The 18449-nt window shown below is 40.7% G+C and overlaps 1 protein-coding gene across 1 annotated transcript in view; it reads left to right on the forward strand.

Moving 5' to 3' along the window:
- vegfc (vascular endothelial growth factor c) overlaps positions 1-13350 on the forward strand; it is a 77417-nt gene extending 64067 nt beyond the window's left edge. The window contains exons 6-7 of the mRNA XM_046048366.1: positions 10400-10721; positions 12124-13350. Coding sequence (XP_045904322.1) covers positions 10400-10721; positions 12124-12232 — 431 coding nt within the window. The 3' untranslated portion in view covers positions 12233-13350. The remainder of the gene's footprint in view (positions 1-10399; positions 10722-12123) is intronic.
- Positions 13351-18449: the final 5099 nt, after the last annotated feature.

The following is an 18449-nucleotide window of genomic DNA, read 5'->3' on the forward strand; positions in this document are numbered from 1 at the left end:
CTCTCTCTCTCTCTCTTTCTCTCTTTCTCAATCCAACCAGTGGAGGCAGCTGGCTGCCCACCCTGATTTTAGGTTTGGCTGGACATTTCTACATGCTAAAAGGAGTTTTTCCTTGCCACTCTTGACAAGAGGGAGGGAGGACAGACGCATGAGAAGCAGGAAACATGGTCTGAAAACTGTTCAGTTGTCTCTGTAAAGATGAGGGCACAACAGTCTCTGATTTCCCATTACTGAGTTAGCCCGAGTCTTATGTCCATTATTTTAATCAATATCAATGAATTTGATGTATCATTGAAATACTACCAGATGTATCTGCAATTATTTACTGGGACAATCCACAATAAATGCATTGCCTACTGTGAATTGTTCCCCATCAAATAGGTTATTACTTGACTCCATATGCTGCTGAACACACAGTATAAATGGGTCTGACGCTGACAAAGCTACTCTCACGTGTAGCTCCTTGTTTACAAAGTTTGACCGGAGGAACGGAATATCTGACTCCACCCACACAGCCACGAAAGCTACGAGTTTGCGTCCCCACAAGTGCTTGCATCTGCCGGTGTGGTTGCACTTTTGTGAGTTTGTTGAAGTGATGAACTTTTTCTAGAGCTCCGCCTTCAATATGGTGTGTGTGTGTGTGTGTGTGTGTGTGTGTATATGAAGGAGTTATATTATTATGAGCCTAAAATGTGTTTCCTGCCTGTTTCTTTTTACCAATAGAGTGGTTTTATTATGGTGTCATGTGAATAAGTGGGTTAATTTGTCTCTGTATGTTGTCTGGTTCAGGAGTTATGAAGTTGGCCCCCAAACAAACCCCATGAGCCATTAGTTGACCTTGCTAGACACCAATAGGATCCTAAAAAAACAGGTTACAAAACAATGGCATGCAGGTACATGGAAAACCCATTTCTCCAGCTAGACTAGAATGTTAGGATCAATAAGCAACAACATCTCATGTGTCTTTCTTAAATCTTTCTCTTTCTGTTTCTCTCTGTTAAGGTGTCCAGTAGCTAACAGGACATGCCCTCCTGGTAAGACTTGGAGCGGCACTCAGTGTCGGTGTGTCAGCATGACCGCCAATGTCAACCACAATCCTCCTCCTCCACCACTGCCCCCTCCAAGGCCCTCCCACCAGCACCTTGGTGAGTGTTTGCACATTCACACACTCACAGATTTAAGATGTGACTGGTCATTTTTTCAGAAAATATTGCAGAGGAAACTTTGCTTATTTTTTCTGCAGTAGCCTAGAAAAACACAAAATTACATCTCATCCGTAGCAAAGCATCTTTTCGGTTAAGTAACATTTCTCCAACCTAACTGAAAGTGTTGAGAGGATATAGCACTACTTTGCTAATAAAGTGTGTTTTGGCCTGACAGGTAACACGATTCAGTAGTTGCAAGGTAAATTCTTTATAGTTGCCTGTGGGCCTTTGTCACTATTCTAAATAACTACATAAAGGAAATAATTTCTGTTGCACCTGACAGTGTAAACATCACACATCCCTTTGAAAACCTCCCAGTTTCCTCATGTACTCTTTGCTTTAGCATCTACCTTTCTATCAAACATTTCCCTCTTTATTTTTTGTTACACTACAACTCTGAGATGACACAGCTTTAACAGCAGAGCTGACAGATTTGGAGACTGATATAAGATTATTGCAGATACACCGGTATCAGTGTATATCCCATAAGTATTAAGAAACTGCAGTACAGAAATGCAAATCTAGGTTTGAGGTAATTTGCAAACATAAATATTACTAACGTATTCAGATGTCAATATATAGTTAAGCATTACCGCTAACATCATTTTGTCTAATCTGTAGTCACATTTTCAAAACTCTGAACACAGTTAGCCCCACATCGATTTGTTCATACCATTAACACAGTTCATGTTGTTTCCACAGAATATGCAGTCAATTAACCCATTTCTAAAATGCTAAGCTTGTCTTTACGTACATGCTTACCCAATACCAAAACTTTGGATGTTTTTTGTGTTATTTAGTCAGAAATTAACATTATTTTCAAAACCTTAAATGATGTATAATGCATCTACTTCTGCTACAATAGCAGCTCAGAATCTATATTGAAGCAGCTGATAAGCATTTCTGAATGAACTGATCACTGAAACATGGAGCTGATTTATTGTAATTTGGGTAAAATAGATCAACCACAGCTAATTCCAGTCTCAACCAGAGGCATTGAAAGGCGTTGAAGTTCTTTCAATTACATACACAATGCAGTAAAAAAGGAACTCTTTGAACTCTTTGTGAGTTTATCTAATGTGGATACAGAACAACACAGAGGAGGTGAGAAAGAATAATGTCTGAACAAGGGAGAAAAATAATGGGACTGGGAGAGGGAGGATCTGAACCAGGGAAAGTGTTTCTATCCAGGTACAAAGCGAGAGATGACATTAGATGTTCTGTGGATGAGAACATGCGGCCAAATGTTGAAGATCATATGGATTAGAACAGTTTTTTGTTTCTTTCCCTTCTGTGCATTTTTTGTTTCAACGTAATTGTGTATTTACATTTAGTCATTTGGCAGACGCTTTTATCCAAAGCGACTTACATTTGAGGAACAACAGACAAGCATCAATAAAGCATCAATACAGTAAGAGATCTACAAGTGACAATAAATACTAGTAAGCGCTAATAGCACGTACAGCATCAATGGGGTAAATTCCTAGAGAAAGAAGTAAGAGTTAACGAATAGTGCAATCAATACAAGAGAATTGTAAGGAGGAAGAAGAAGAAGAGCACAGGAAGTGCAGAGGTTAGGGGTTATAGGTGTTATAAGGGGAAGCGTTCTCGGAAGAGATGAGTTTTCATGGTGTCAAAGATGAGAACAGCCGGGACTGAGATTGCTTTGTGCTTAGGGATGGCAGAACCAACAATAATAATGAACCAAAAGCCCCATAGGTTAGATTATTTGTACATCACTGGCTGCTATTTCATTTTTATAATAAAGCTTTTAATTCTGTAATTCTGTCACTTACATCTTTTTTCCCACTCTACTTTTTTTTTAAAGTAAAGAGGACTCATTCACTTTTACATAGTTTGTTGGCAAAAATGCACACATTCACCCTTCAAGACAAAAATTACAAAAAACAATGGATTTAACATTGTCTACCGTATGCAAGTAGAGCTGAAACATGAAAAGTAATACCGTTTCAGCCATCATCTCTTTATATTTAGAAAGTTGTTGTGCTATGATTGATTGATCTGCTCCGCTTGGAAAGAAAACGTGCTAGTGTTTTGTTAGAATGATTTGATTTTGAGTCAGGTTTGCTGTAGTTTGAAAGAGTTTGTGTATGTAGAGAATGTTGGGTTTTTTTGCATTTTGAAAATAAATATAATATAACGATCAGTGTGGCTTGTTGCTGCATGAAGATGTGTCCCCCAGGCCTGTAGTGAGTACACACATACCAACCAATGAAACAAACACAGTTAGTAGAGCCATCTTTCTCTGTTAGTTTTTGTGACAGGAGAATGTTCATGTGTTCACTGAGGAGTATTTATGACTGCACTGTTTGTTGAGAGTTTGTGTGTGTTTGTGTGTTTGGCTATGATAACACTCTGGACTCAGTATAAACAAATGAGCAACTGAAAAATGCATAGACCCCAGGAACAGATTCACGCATACAAATACACACTTCCACAGTATGCATTACAGGGCCAAAACAAATGATGTGTGAAAGATAGAAGGAAATACTTTGTAATGTTGAATTTGAATTCAAAGCCAAATTCACAAAACACAAAAGCGTCAATAGCTTTGCAAAGTTGTAGTCCCCAGAGGAAGATGAACTTTAAACCTTCTTCCTGTTGTTGATGTAGGTCAATGTACCAACTACCCTCTCCAACTTCTGAAGCAGTAGGTCCCAAACTCTTTTACCCATTCACCCCTTCAAAGGATATTTTTGTCACGGCACCCCTATTATATTATATCAATATTAAATTTTATATAAATAAAAATATACATTTATTATAGGTCCATTCTCAATCACTGATTCAATAAAATAGGCGCTATGCAGATTTACAGATGAATATTTAACCTAAAAAAAACAATGAATGCAATTATATACGCTAACATATTGAATATATGTCTTTCATTTACCTTAAATTAAAAGTAGCTTATATTTAAGTGTACAAGGATAAAAAGGGTTACTGGCATTTTAATGGGAGATGTGAGGCTGCTGTTGATGTGGGGAGAGAGAACACAACCTGCAGGTCTGACAGGCACTTTCTTCACTTGATTAGACAGCCAAATAGATATCCGTCTTCCACAAGCAGACAAAATCTGTCCATTAAGCTGTTGGCTGAGTAGTATTGTTCATTCTGAAATCAGTTCAGTTCAATCAGTTGTTGGTGGCTCAGTCATCGTAGTGTTGAGGGCTGATATGTATCAGGAGTTCTATTTATTGTCAAATCGTTCTATCGCTTGCTCTGATGTTTGTTATTTAGTGTAGCACTCCTGAAAAACTCCCAAGCCGGACCAGCGTGTTGTGTTACTATGACAGCAGGCAACCGTGAGTTGGCATGTCATTAGCTAAGACATAGCTGAGTTTTTAATGCAGGATTTTGATATGTATTGCTTGGAGTCAGTCTGTGTTACTTGATTGATCTGCAGATTGACTTCCTGTAAATCAGTCTGAATCTGCTGCTCCATCTTTAATTTGAACTGTAAGGAGCAGCAGGCTTCACAACAGAGACACATTTCTCATGATGGAGACACCGCAAACATTAGACATAAAACAGAAATGTTCCAAGTAGATTTGACAAATCATTAGATTAATACTTCTGTGTGTCAGAGCTCCTCAAAATATGTGTTAATATATATAAAAAGGTTAGAAATTACTTTGACATAGTGAGCATGACATAAAGGGGTTTGATTAAGGACGTACAAATGAAGATGGAGCACCATATCGTTATGGAAAAATATGTGAGATTGTATTGCATTACACACACGATACTTGACAGAACAAAACTTATTGAACAACAGGTAGCGTGGCATAAACTACTGCTTAGATTATACATTGTAATCCTCCAATCTACACATACAGCATGTACATACTGTTATTCATACCATGACTGTATGACATAATCAAGGAAAATCTGAATGACAATATTAAGTAGATAGCGTGTGTATATATAAATATATATTTACAGAGGTAGGGAGACATGGACAGCATTCACACAGACGGAGAGAGACATGGACAGCATTCACACAGACTGAGAGAGACTGAGAGAGACATGGACAGCATTCACACAGACGGAGAGAGACTGAGAGAGACATGGACAGCATTCACACAGACGGAGAGAGACTAAGAGAGACATGGACAGCATTCACACAGACTGAGAGAGACTGAGAGAGACATGGACAGCATTCACACAGAGGGAGAGAGACTGAGAGAGACATGGACAGCATTCACACCGAGGGAGAGAGGCGGAGAGAGACATGGACAGCATTCACACCGAGGGAGAGAGGCGGAGAGAGACATGGACAGCATTCACACCGAGGGAGAGAGGCTGAGAGAGACATGGACAGCATTCACACCGAGGGAGAGAGGCTGAGAGAGACATGGACAGCATTCACACCGAGGGAGAGAGGCTGAGAGAGACATGGACAGCATTCACACCGAGGGAGAGAGGCTGAGAGAGACATGGACAGCATTCACACAGAGGGAGAGAGACAGGACAACATCCACACAGACGGAGGAGATGGAGAGAGACATGGACAGAATTCACACAGAGGGGGAGAGACAGGACAACATTCACACAGAAGGAGAGAGATGGAGAGACATGGACAGCATTCACACAGACGGAGAGAGACAGAGAGAGACATGGACAGAATTCACACAGAGGGAGAGAGACATGGACACCTTTCATTCAGATGGAGAGAGACATGGACAGCATTCACACCGAGGGAGAGAGACTGAGAGAGACATGGACAGCATTCACACAGAGGGAGAGAGACAGGACAACATCCACACAGACGGAGGAGATGGAGAGAGACATGGACAGAATTCACACAGAGGGGGAGAGACAGGACAACATTCACACAGAAGGAGAGAGATGGAGAGACATGGACAGCATTCACACAGACGGAGAGAGACAGAGAGAGACATGGACAGAATTCACACAGAGGGAGAGAGACATGGACACCTTTCATTCAGATGGAGAGAGACATGGACAGCATTCACACCGAGGGAGAGAGACTGAGAGAGACATGGACAGCATTCACACAGAGGGAGAGAGACAGGACAACATCCACACAGACGGAGGAGATGGAGAGAGACATGGACAGAATTCACACAGAGGGGGAGAGACAGGACAACATTCACACAGAAGGAGAGAGATGGAGAGACATGGACAGCATTCACACAGACGGAGAGAGACAGAGAGAGACATGGACAGAATTCACACAGAGGGAGAGAGACATGGACACCTTTCATTCAGATGGAGAGAGACATGGACAGCATTCACACCGAGGGAGAGAGACTGAGAGAGACATGGACAGCATTCACACAGAGGGAGAGAGACAGGACAACATCCACACAGACGGAGGAGATGGAGAGAGACATGGACAGAATTCACACAGAGGGGGAGAGACAGGACAACATTCACACAGAAGGAGAGAGACGGAGAGACATGGACAGCATTCACACAGACGGAGAGAGACAGAGAGAGACATGGACAGAATTCACACAGAAGGAGAGAGACATGGACACCTTTCATTCAGATGGAGAGAGACATGGACAGCATTTACACAGACTGGAATGCTGGGAAGGACAGTGTCATGGAATTACTTGCCATAGCTGTGCCAGTGTCAGATTGTTAAAAACATGACGACATGTGTAGATGCAGGAGCCAAAAGCTCCCTCAAACTTTACAACTGTTTTGTTTTTGTTAATTTTTTGCCTTTATTACCAAAGCAAGACTTACCTATGTCAGAAAAACACTCATCCACATGGGACAAGAGGGAGAAGAGAGCCAGAATGAGTGCTAAACTAACCCAGATTGGACCTAAGACTACTCCATTACCCAGTCTATTCCTGGGTAATTCCCAGTTGCAGGAAAATAAAATGGATGAGAAAATGGATTAAACAAGACTCAGGCTAACCCAGCAACGGGAGCCACTTCCCAGAGCCAAAAACGCTGCCTCAAGGCATCAAGTAGGCAAAGTTAGACATCAACAACACAAAAGATTTGTGGCAGGCGATCCGGACCATCACAGGCTCCAAAAGTAGGAGTGCCCACATTGTGTGTAGGGCCACATTACCAGATGAACTTAACACCTTTTATGCTCACTTTGATCTCCTGTCCGCTGTAAAGTCTACTCCACCCCCAGAGGACCGGCCACTGTCAGCATCTAGAGCAGATGTGAGAAGAGTCCTGCTGAAAGTGAATATGAGTAAAGCTGCTGGGCCTGATAACATCCATGGCTGTGTAATAAAAACCTGTGCCAATCAGCTGTTTGATGTTATTACTGACATTTAAAACATCTCACTGTCTCAGGAGAGGGTTCCCCCCTGCTTCAAGACAGCCACCATCATACCTGTACCTAAAAAGTCTGCAGTGTCTAGTGTAAGTGACTACCGCCCTCTGGCACTCACCTGTGAGTGCTTTGAGAAACTGGTTCTCAGAACAACATCCCAGCCATTGAGTCTTCACAAACCTTGAAATAGCAACAGCCACATCAGAATGCTGTTCATGGATTTCAGCTCAGCATTTAACACAATCTCCCCCATGACTCTGATCAACAAACTCAGCACTCTGGGTTTGGGTACCACACTCTGCAACTGGATACTGGACTTCATGACAAACAGACCCCAGACAGTTCGGAGGTCACATCTCAACACACTCAACAACATTGTGATTCCATACTTGTCTGGATTATCAGAGGAACTCAGGAGGATTTTCAACAAACACAACATCCCTGTGTTTTTAAATACAAGAACACACTAAGACAGATGCTGGTCCACCCCAAAGACCGCACACCCAAACACAAGAAAAGCAATCTAGTGTATGCGGTCCAATGCAGTGAGGAATGCACAGACCTGTATATTGGGGAGACTAAACAACCACTACACAAACGCATGGCTCAACACAGAAGGGCCAACTCCTCAGGTCAAGACTCTGCAGTCTACTTACATCTGAAGGACAGAGGACACTCGTTTGAGGACCACCAGGTGCACATTTTAGACAGAGAAGATGGATGGTTTGAAAGAGGTGTCAAGGAAGTCATCTACACCAGGGTCGAGATGCCGTCATTGAACAGAGGAGGGGGTCTACGCCACCACTTATCCCCCACTTACAATGCTGTCCTTTCATCACTTCCCAGGAAACTGAACAAACGTAACCTATTGGCCTCAGGTAAAGATACCAACGATGGTCGTTCAGTCTTGGCCCCGGGTAGTCCTAACGACTGTCGTTACAGCAACCAGGAACACTAACGAACCAGCAGTATCGAAGATCCTGGCAAACGACCCCACTGAGGTTAAATAGCTTAGTTTCCCTACCAGTCAGTCAGAACTGAAGAAGTCCTTTGGATGAGGGACGAAACGTCTTCCAGTATCTTCAACTAAGTATAGTTGCCCTTGACTTTAACCTTTGTTGGATAACTATGACCTGGATGACTGAGAATCTTCATAGACATCTCAACGCTCCCCTGCTTAACACAAATTAATTACTGATACCTTAATTATGTAATTTGTTCCCCTAAATAAATGATTTCTGCCCTTGAATTACATAATTTGTTACCTCAAATATTTTCTCTTAAATTAAGAATTTGTGCTGTCAAATTACATAAAGTGTTCCCTGAAATTAATAATTTGCGACTGATTTGTATAGTTTTTTAAGTTGTTACTTTAGATTGATAAATTGGGCTTTTGATTTTTGTAACTTTTCTACCCTTTTTTACCTTTATTACTACTAATATTACCCTAATATTGCCTGCCTTCCATTTGTTCCAGTCCACTTGACACTGGATTCATTACAAATCGATGGTAAGAATGACTAATTAGTCATTTCAGAGCAAAGATTATTTATTTGAGTAGCTATTTATTAAAAGTGTTCTTCACTAGGACTTCTCCATACATTATATTGTGTACTGATGATTTGCCCATTGAAACTCACTACATTGATTTACGTTGTTAAAGTTAAAGCACATGCTGCTATACTGGAGCTGAACACAGCTTGCTTTTTGTCAGCAGTAAGATCTTTGTTATCTGTGTTTGTTCATCTGTAGACACACAAACACATGAACACATACACCCCCCCGCACTCCCCCACATAAATATACAGAGTGAATAGAACAGGCTGAACATCCATTTGCCCGACCTTGTGTTGTCTCCCTCTCTAACTGTGTTTCTCAGCTAAAAGATGACTTGCCAGTGCCGAAAGCAAACCATCTGTGTTATCCCTGAGGAAAAAGAGAACATTGCTAGTCCATAACAGGAATGTATCCGATGCATAGTTTATCAGTGTTGTCAAACAACTGTCATGCACAGTTTTTATTCATGTACATTTCATGTAGTTGTGTTCTCAATAAGAACCAGCATTTACAAGTATTCTGCCTAGGATAATTTTTTTCTTAGAATTTACAACAGCAAATGATAACATGTGCAACATTTGTATATCACTTAATGCAATATTCACATGACGCACATAATGCTTACAATACTGTATATGTGCTACAGATTTAATCAGTCTAGTTGGTACTTGTATTTAGCACCGTGTGCCTATGTACAGTATATTTATCATGTATGTTTACTGGCACATACATTTCTTTTATATGTACTTACTATTTATCTTATACTTATTTTGGTCACACCTCCTCCAGTCTAATGCTCAGAATTCAGCCTCCTCTTGCTCACGCTGTACATACGACGAGAGCTCTGTTGTGAAGTTTGCAGATGACTCAATGAGGAGAATTCATATCGGGAGAAAAGTAACAATCTTGCAGGGTGGTGCACCGGGAACAACTAAAGCCTAGTTCACACTGCACGATCTTTAGCCCGATTTGCCGGTCGGCGAGCTCGGCGACCGTCAGGCTGTGATGTGAGGTGGCACGCACAGGTGAGACGCATTAGGGATTATCAGGACAAAACAAAGCAGCAAACACAGATGATTTCAAAACAAAACGGGTAACAGGCAGTAACAAAGACCAAAACCAGACAGTACTCCAATAAGCATAATAGTAGTGATGGGAACACCTACTGGAAGACTACAATAATTTGTCTTCTTTTCTTCTTCCTTCTTCTATCATGTTATTGAGATCATTTTGGACTTAATAACTGATATATATATAAATAATTGAAGCATATGGGAATGTAAAAAGTTGATATCAGTAAGAATGTATATCAGTACACCCTCCCTCTCCTTCATCTCTACAGACATATTCTCAGCAGATGTGTGTGGCCCAGATAAGGTCCTGGACATGGAAACCTGCCAGTGTGTGTGTCAGCGTGGGGATCAAGTTCAAGACTGCGGGCCTAACCGACACCTCGACCGTAACACCTGCAAGTGCATTTGCAACATCCCGCTTGCTCCCTGCCCGCTGAACCATGTCTTCAATAAGGAGACCTGTCAGTGCACATGTAGCAAGACGTGTCCAAGGCATCAGCCCCTCAATAAAACAAAGTGTTCCTGCGAATGTAACGAGTCACCCAATAAGTGTTTCCTAAAAGGAAGTAGGTTTCACCAAGCCACATGCAGGTAAGGAGGGATTTTGGGGGGTTCAGTACCATTTGTTGTTTCAGTCACACATCCATCCATCCATCCATCCACCCACTCATTCATCTATATATAGTTTATCATCTATCCATCCATCCATTTGTCCGTCCATCCATCAGAGTAAATACTGTATTAGTCTATTGTTGGCTTACTTCATTATAATTCAGTGGTTGCATCATCCTAGAGTAGTCAACCCCCACTCCAACACATACACACACTTACACATTTTGATAATGTTAGTGGCTGTGTTTAGTCAGAGGAAAGCACTGGTTTGGCAGTAGTAGGTGGTTATTGCAATGAACCCTGGTATGTAATACAAGACCTCAGTGTGCTAATGACTTCTCCTAGCTGTCACTTAACCATTTCCTCTCCCTGCACAGAAGGAAACACACACACATATATACATCCATCCATTATGTCCAGTCTTGACCCTTTGTGACCTTGTTTTAGAGTGATTTATGAGTATGACATAGCGGTAGGAATCTAGTGTCTGGGATCTGGCATTTGTGTGTTTGTGACTGTGAGCGTGTGTTTAAAAGAGAGCGTGTATGTCTATTTGAACTCTTCTATGTATTTCATCATGGGTTCATAGGTCTCTTTAAGTAACAATGACTAAATATTCTGTCATCCACTAAGTGACACTCCATACAGCCAGAAAAGTAGTGGCAATTACAATCTTTATCGTTTTGTTCAAGGTCGTAAGTGCTATGTAAGACAGGAGTTCATCCCTCCAACGCTTTAAGTGTTCCTTGGAATTTCATTGGTCTACTCTTCATGCACTCCTTTGAAGATGGAATTATCAGGCCTTGACTCTGGGCTGGGGTTAACCAGACACTATTACATTTCTGTGGCTTCAAGCTGGTATTTTTATGCCAATACTGAATTACATGTATACCGATTAGTTTCCACCATGAGTTGACATAACTGAGTAGTACCTCCATAAAAATCTTCATTTTGTGCTTTAAGTATATTAGACTTTAAGTGGTCTGCTGTCTTTTCTTCTAGTGCCACCTTGAGGTTAACATTAGTGGTTTTTAGTAACATCTCTCAACAACTAATGGATGAATTGATTGATATTTATATTCCCCTGAGGTTAGAATTTAATAACTTGGGTGACTTTCATCTGGGGCCGTCATCAGGTCAAAATTCGAATTTCTCTAACACTTTGGTTTACGATGAAATACCTGCAACCTGGGTAAGACCATAACTGTCTGATACAATGTTCATGAATTCAGCAGTACGATGTTCATCTTTTGCTTTAGACTATTTTATAGTTGTGAAAGAGATCCAATCCTGCCAAACCAACATGTTTTATCTGTTTTTTACTTACCTAACATGACTTGCTCTAGACATCATTTTGAATAAAATCCTGTTTTCATTGCAGTTGTCTCAGGCCTCCCTGCGAGGAAAGGAGGCGGAGGTGTGAACCAGGTTTCTCCTTTAGTGAGGAAGTGTGTCGCTGCGTACCGTCCCACTGGAGACGGCTGGACTAACCGCCTGGGTAACGACACCCTAACGAGATGCTAATGAGCAGTTGACAAACTTAAGTAGAGTTCATCACCCAGCCCCTGTAGACCTGCTCGTCATGAGTATCCCCATCAGCTGTGATGGCAGCTAAGTGTGCGGACCCTGAGTGATGTAGGGAAATCTTAGTGACCGGAGTGCAGATATGGGAAACTCTGGTGATTTGAAGGTGGGAAATGCACTGACTCAACTATGAGGACATTTTATTGGGAGAGAGGCTGATCAGAGCCCAGAAACGAAAGGAAGGACTGAAAGAGACAGAGTCACTCGACACTTGTTTTAAAGTATTGTCTGAATTATGTGTTTTAAAATATTTTGGGGGTTTTGTATTAATTATGTCACAGTATTCTTATGCCAGATATTGATTATATAATTTATTAAATGTTATTTTTCAACCTCTGTTTATTGCAATTTCAATCTTTTTCCATGAAAATACACTGTGATCAATATTTTTGTATCATGTATAGTATATGAGTATAATAAAGAGTACTGGATGTTGTATATTGTTAACATAGTTTGTCTGTTCTGGTGCAAATTATACTGAAATTATTCTGATCTTAATCCACCTGAGAAAAATCTGAAAAATACACTCAGTGCTTGTTCAATAGTAAAATTTGGGCCCCTGGTAAAAGCCAAAGGTAAAATCTATGTTGCTCATAGCACCAAGACTAGATGTTATGCTCAGTAGAAGGAGAACCACTCAGGTATTCCTTCTATTGATTTCAGTTGATTCATATTTGTGAAACTGAGAAGCTATAGAGCTTTTATACCTGTGGAAAATATAAAAGCAGCTGTGACATGAGCTGATGATTTAGGCTGATGAGATCTTACAAGAGCTTTGTGTGTCACATGTCAATGGGTACATAATGGTGGACTGTTACATGTAAAATGATTAGTATTCTTCATACTTAAACTTAAGGCTCTGTGTACCTACAGTTAATCATAGACAGCGGGTATTACATATGACACCAAACACTGATATTCTTACCTGTCTTTTTATTTTGAAGTCTGACAACAATTTGGTGTTGTTTGTTCATTCCATGTTCTTGATCTGTATGCTAAAGTAAAGGCTACTTGGTGCAATATATGATCATGTCACTGTATGAATTTCAATTTTGAGTTCAAAATATAAAACTTAGTCTCTGATGTAGATTAAATTAAAGTCCACTTAATTTGTAATGAAAGGGCTATTCTAAAAAGATATTCATCGAGTTTGTTTGTTTTTGTATTGGAATAAATATTATAAACACTGATGTATTAGGCCACTTTTTGCAGTTAAGAAACATATCCATTTCTTTTTCATTTAAGACATTATAAAATTCACATTTTCCTTTTTACCACCACCAAGTTTGCTTCTTCCTCTTCTGGGCTTATTTTTGTCATGGTAATGATTTTCAAAACTAACAAATGTTTAAAAGATCCTGGGTAGTTCAGTCATACGTCTTTATGACTCAACTATATTATTCTTTCCTCCTCATTTCCTTCCTGGACATTCTCCAGGAATGAGTAGTCCTCCCTGCAGCTACACGGAGTACAATTGAAGGTTAACGTCATGCAATATGAAAAAATCCATCCGTTTTTAGATGGAACTAACATGTAGGATGACAAACCCAGCATTTAAACCTGATAAGCTCACTGAACGCTAGGCCTTGACACCTGGGTATTATGCAGCACTGATATAGAGCTACCAATGCATCTTCAATGAGATGCAGTTGAATAACATATATTTACAATAAAATTTTATGTAACGTCATACACTACACTGACCCTGTTCATTTTCATTTATATACATAACATGTTTTATTAAATCAAGACCTGTACATGTCAATGAGCAAGTACACAACTTTAACTGCATGATAAAAACATCCATGTTAAAGCTGCAGTAATTAATATTGTGACTGTGCAATGTGAAAGTGGTTGACTCTGCATCTCCCCTGAGGTCTGTGGAACGTTTTAGTGTCTTTCAGCTCATTGTATTGACTTTACTGCACTGAGCACTTTCATTAACATCGTTTCCAGCTGCAACAGGCAGCTGTTTCCATTGAAAATGCCCTAAAACCCACTGTACACTACCCCCAGAGCAAAACATCACACACAACAGCAGCTTTAAAGTCACGGTGAAACAGAAGTAAGAGTGTCTTTATCTTCCATAATGTGACATATTTTTTGAGTCAGTGACTGTGGGGGAGTGACTTAAACAGTTTGTGGAAGGTCGACCACAATCTTTCCTGCTTGCCTCAGAGTCCTGGAAGCATATATGTAGCTGATCATCTTCTCTGTAGAGCCAATGATACGCTGCAGTCTACCCTGACAGCGTACCAGATGGTGATGGAGGATGTGAGGATGGCAGTGTGGAGGTGCACCATCATTGTCTTTGGCAGGTTGAGCTTTTTTATCTACCGCAGGAAGTACATCCTCTGCTGGGCTTTTTTGGTGGGGGAGCTGATGTTCAGCTCCCACTTGAGGTCCTGGGTGATGATGGTGCCCAGGAAGCCGAAGGAGTCCAAAGTGTCTAGTGTGGAGTAAAACAGGATGATAGGGTGGGCTCTTCCTAAAATATTATTATTATTATTAGACCCAAAGATTCCCACCATGAGCAAAGCACTTGGCGACCATGGCAAGGAAAAACTGTGGAGAAATAAATATGATCTCTTGTCCTAGTTCTTGTCAGTACACGTTACAGTATTCTGGATCAGCTGAAGAGTCTTAAAGGACTGATTTGAGCAGCCTGATAATAAGGAATTGCAGTAATCCAGCCTAGAAGTAACAAATGCATGGACTAGTTTATTACGTAGGTGAAAAAGGCAGCACTTGAAGTTTGTTTAATGTGAGAGTTGACATGTTCTGATCAAAGATAACTCTGAGATGGTGGTGCTGGAGGCCAGGGCGGTGCCATCCAGAGTAACTTTATCTTTAGAGTCAAGTAGAGTAAGTTTTGTCTGAGTAGGTCTGCCAAATTCATACAAGTCAGCTTTCAAAGCATCTGAGATAAAACAGGCAGAGCAAGAACCCTTCTGGGCACTCGGAGATGCGGACTTTGAATTGGGACAGTACTTGGGCCTTGACAATTACAAACAAGAATGCTGATTAAGAAAGGCCACTGTCTGGTATCAGCATCAGCATTAGATTGTGTTATATGTAGGGATGGGTATCCATACCTTTATGGTATCGACCGAAACAGCCCAGTATAGAGTAGAATCAAAACATCTACAGTCAAACCAGTACTGCAATTGAAACCTAGGCCTACTATTTGTAACTATTTGTAAAAATTACTATTTATACGGTTTTGCTTGCAGCCAAACAGGCAAACAACACACCTTCTGTGCCTGCACCATAAACTGTATAAAAACGGATCGACTGCTGCGTTCCATCACATCAATTAGCAGCAGCAATCAGCTGATTTGATGCAGCTGCCTCAGGTGTAGTTGGTTTGATCGGCTGGACGTGCAGCCTCTCTTTTCCTCTGTTTTGGAGTCTTTAGTGTAGTGAAGTGACTCGTTTAAACAGACTCCTTACTCGTTTTATACTTGTGACTGTCGGTTTGGAGGTTTGCGACTCACCAATAAAAGAAAAAGCACTGGCGGAGATCTTTCTATTCAGTTTGAAAGTTAACAAAATCATTTTCAGGTGTTTACTTTCAACACACGTATCAAAAAATACCTAAATTCGTGTCCACAACTTATTTGGTCACTTAACTATTTCACTCCTCTGCTGTAGTCTTTCCCTTATAGGCTAATACTACCAGTGAGGATGAATTAATTAGGATGAGGAGGATGTGATACAGTTTTCCAGTACTTTTTATGTAACAGTTATTTAAAACAAGAAAAATTAAAAATCGATAACCTTGCTTGTCCATAACAACAATAAAAATTATAATAGGCTTCCAATCAACAACTATGGCTTCAACAGGAGGCATTTTATGCAAGGTATAGAATGCAGTACTCAATGGAATCGTTATCACTTAAAGGGTACTGGTTTTGGTACTGGTATAGTAAAATCTTAAATGATATCCAAGCCCAGTTATCTGTAATGTTGTGTTGCTCCCTGTAGGGAACATCATGCGATGAGGCTGATGATGTGACAGCCATACTTACCAACCATCCTGGTTTCCCCTCTCTCCTCCCAGGGTCAACATTCTACCCTATTTTATCCTGATCAGTTTCACATTATAACAACCCCTATTTCTTTCTCGTTATCACAACGTGTTTCTGGCACTGTACAACGTGTACACACACACACACACACACACACACACACACACACATTTTGATGATGATACCCAGTCAAATATGGAAGAAAAATAAAGGTGAGGTTTACACTTCCCTGTCTCCTCTTGTTCCATTATCTGTCTCTTCAGCCTGGTTCATGTTCTACACACACACACACACACACACACACACACACACACACACGCATGCAGCAGTGCAGAGGTTAGTATGTGCGTCTGAGGACAGAGGACATGCTGCTTCAGAGGTTGATAATCCACTCCAGATGTAGAATGTTAGTTGTTGAACCACGATCACCACTCATGTCCACCCAGCTAATGTTTGTGTGTGTGTATAAATATATATACACAAACAGAGAACCTATTTCTAAAGCCACTATGAGATTTTTCTGTTGAAGGAAATATAAATTAGAGTCAAATTAGATTCCAGTGGAACGTCAGATGTTAGAATATCACATTTCTTCAAGGGGGGGTTCAGATGCTTGTCCAGTGCAGTGTTATATGAAGCGTGCGGTCCATAGTGAAACACCCACCTGGACACTGCATGTTACTCAACGTGCGGCAAATAGTAGAGAAGCGAAAGACTTCATTCTTTAACTGGAAGGTCTGTGGATCAGTCCTACCAACATTTGAACAGGTCTCAAAGTTCCTTTGAGCAAGGCACACTGTTTGGGACGTTACTATGAATAAATGTTTGAAATTACACCATCTAAGCTGGGCGCATGACATATCAAGGCAAGGTCCTTCCTGCAGCAGCCCAGGTTTGAGTCTGACCCGGGCCATTTGCTCCATGTCATCCCCTCTTTCTCCCCTGCCTGTCCTTTCTCTCTAGACTGTCAAGTAAAGAAGTGCAAAATAATATATATACTAAGACTGGCAGAGATCTAAATGATACATTTTTCATAAAAATATGAACTTTTCATTTTTACCAGCATTGTTGACTCCTATAGAATGTAAGCATTTTATCTTAACAGAATTTTGCATTTAACAGAAAGACTGTTTTTTGTTTTCGAGAGGGGATGACATGCACCAAAGGACTGCTGCAGCAAGGACTCAGCCTTTTGTACATGGGGCGCCTACGCTAGCGGTGAGCTAACCAGTGCCAACCATCCTACATCTTTTTCTCAATCCACCCTCGATCTACAACCAACACACACTTGTTTATTACCATTTTCAAAAGTTCAGCAGATTGCAGTTGCTAATTCTGACCTTGTGTTCAAGGTGGAACTATTGTTTCCATTTATTACATAGAAATGATCTTATCTCGGACCCACCCTGGACAATAAACTGAGCTTTGTACAACACACGACTGACATCCACAAACACGGCCAACAAAGACTCAAAAGTACTTTCTGTTGCTCCACACCTTCTGTTGCTACTCAATAAAATTACAATCCAACTCATTCTTCTCTGTTAAGAAACGTGTTGTTCCCCACGTTTCTTCACTGTTAACTCTAATAGAAATTAACTTGTACGCATCACAATAAAGTGGTAAGGACAGAAAATGAACCATTGTAGGCAGGGTCTGTACTTTTTCATTGCCTGCCACAGTGATATTGTCTCCCACTTTATATACTGTATCACTGAGTAGTCCAGACCATCCATTATCACACTGAATACAGGTATTTTGCACTACCTCGAATTTTGGTGTTACTGACTTTTTATATAGACGTGAAATGCAAAAATGCAATGATGGTTACAAATGCTCCGTATTTGTACAGCGCCTTTCTAGTCTTTTCGAACACTCAAGGCACTTTTACACTACATCTGCATTCACCATTCATACACTGAGCCTAAGAGCTCAAACAGAAACTTACATTCATACACTGGCGGAACAGACGGGATTGAACCGCCGACCTTCCGATTAACAGCCTGCCTGAGCCACAGCCGCCCCTAGGCGCCTACAAGACCAGTGCCTGGATACATGTGATGGCCACAGCCATATATGGTAATATTGTCCC

This window comes from Micropterus dolomieu, linkage group LG04, assembly GCF_021292245.1.
Source record: "Micropterus dolomieu isolate WLL.071019.BEF.003 ecotype Adirondacks linkage group LG04, ASM2129224v1, whole genome shotgun sequence".
NCBI lineage: Eukaryota > Metazoa > Chordata > Actinopteri > Centrarchiformes > Centrarchidae > Micropterus > Micropterus dolomieu.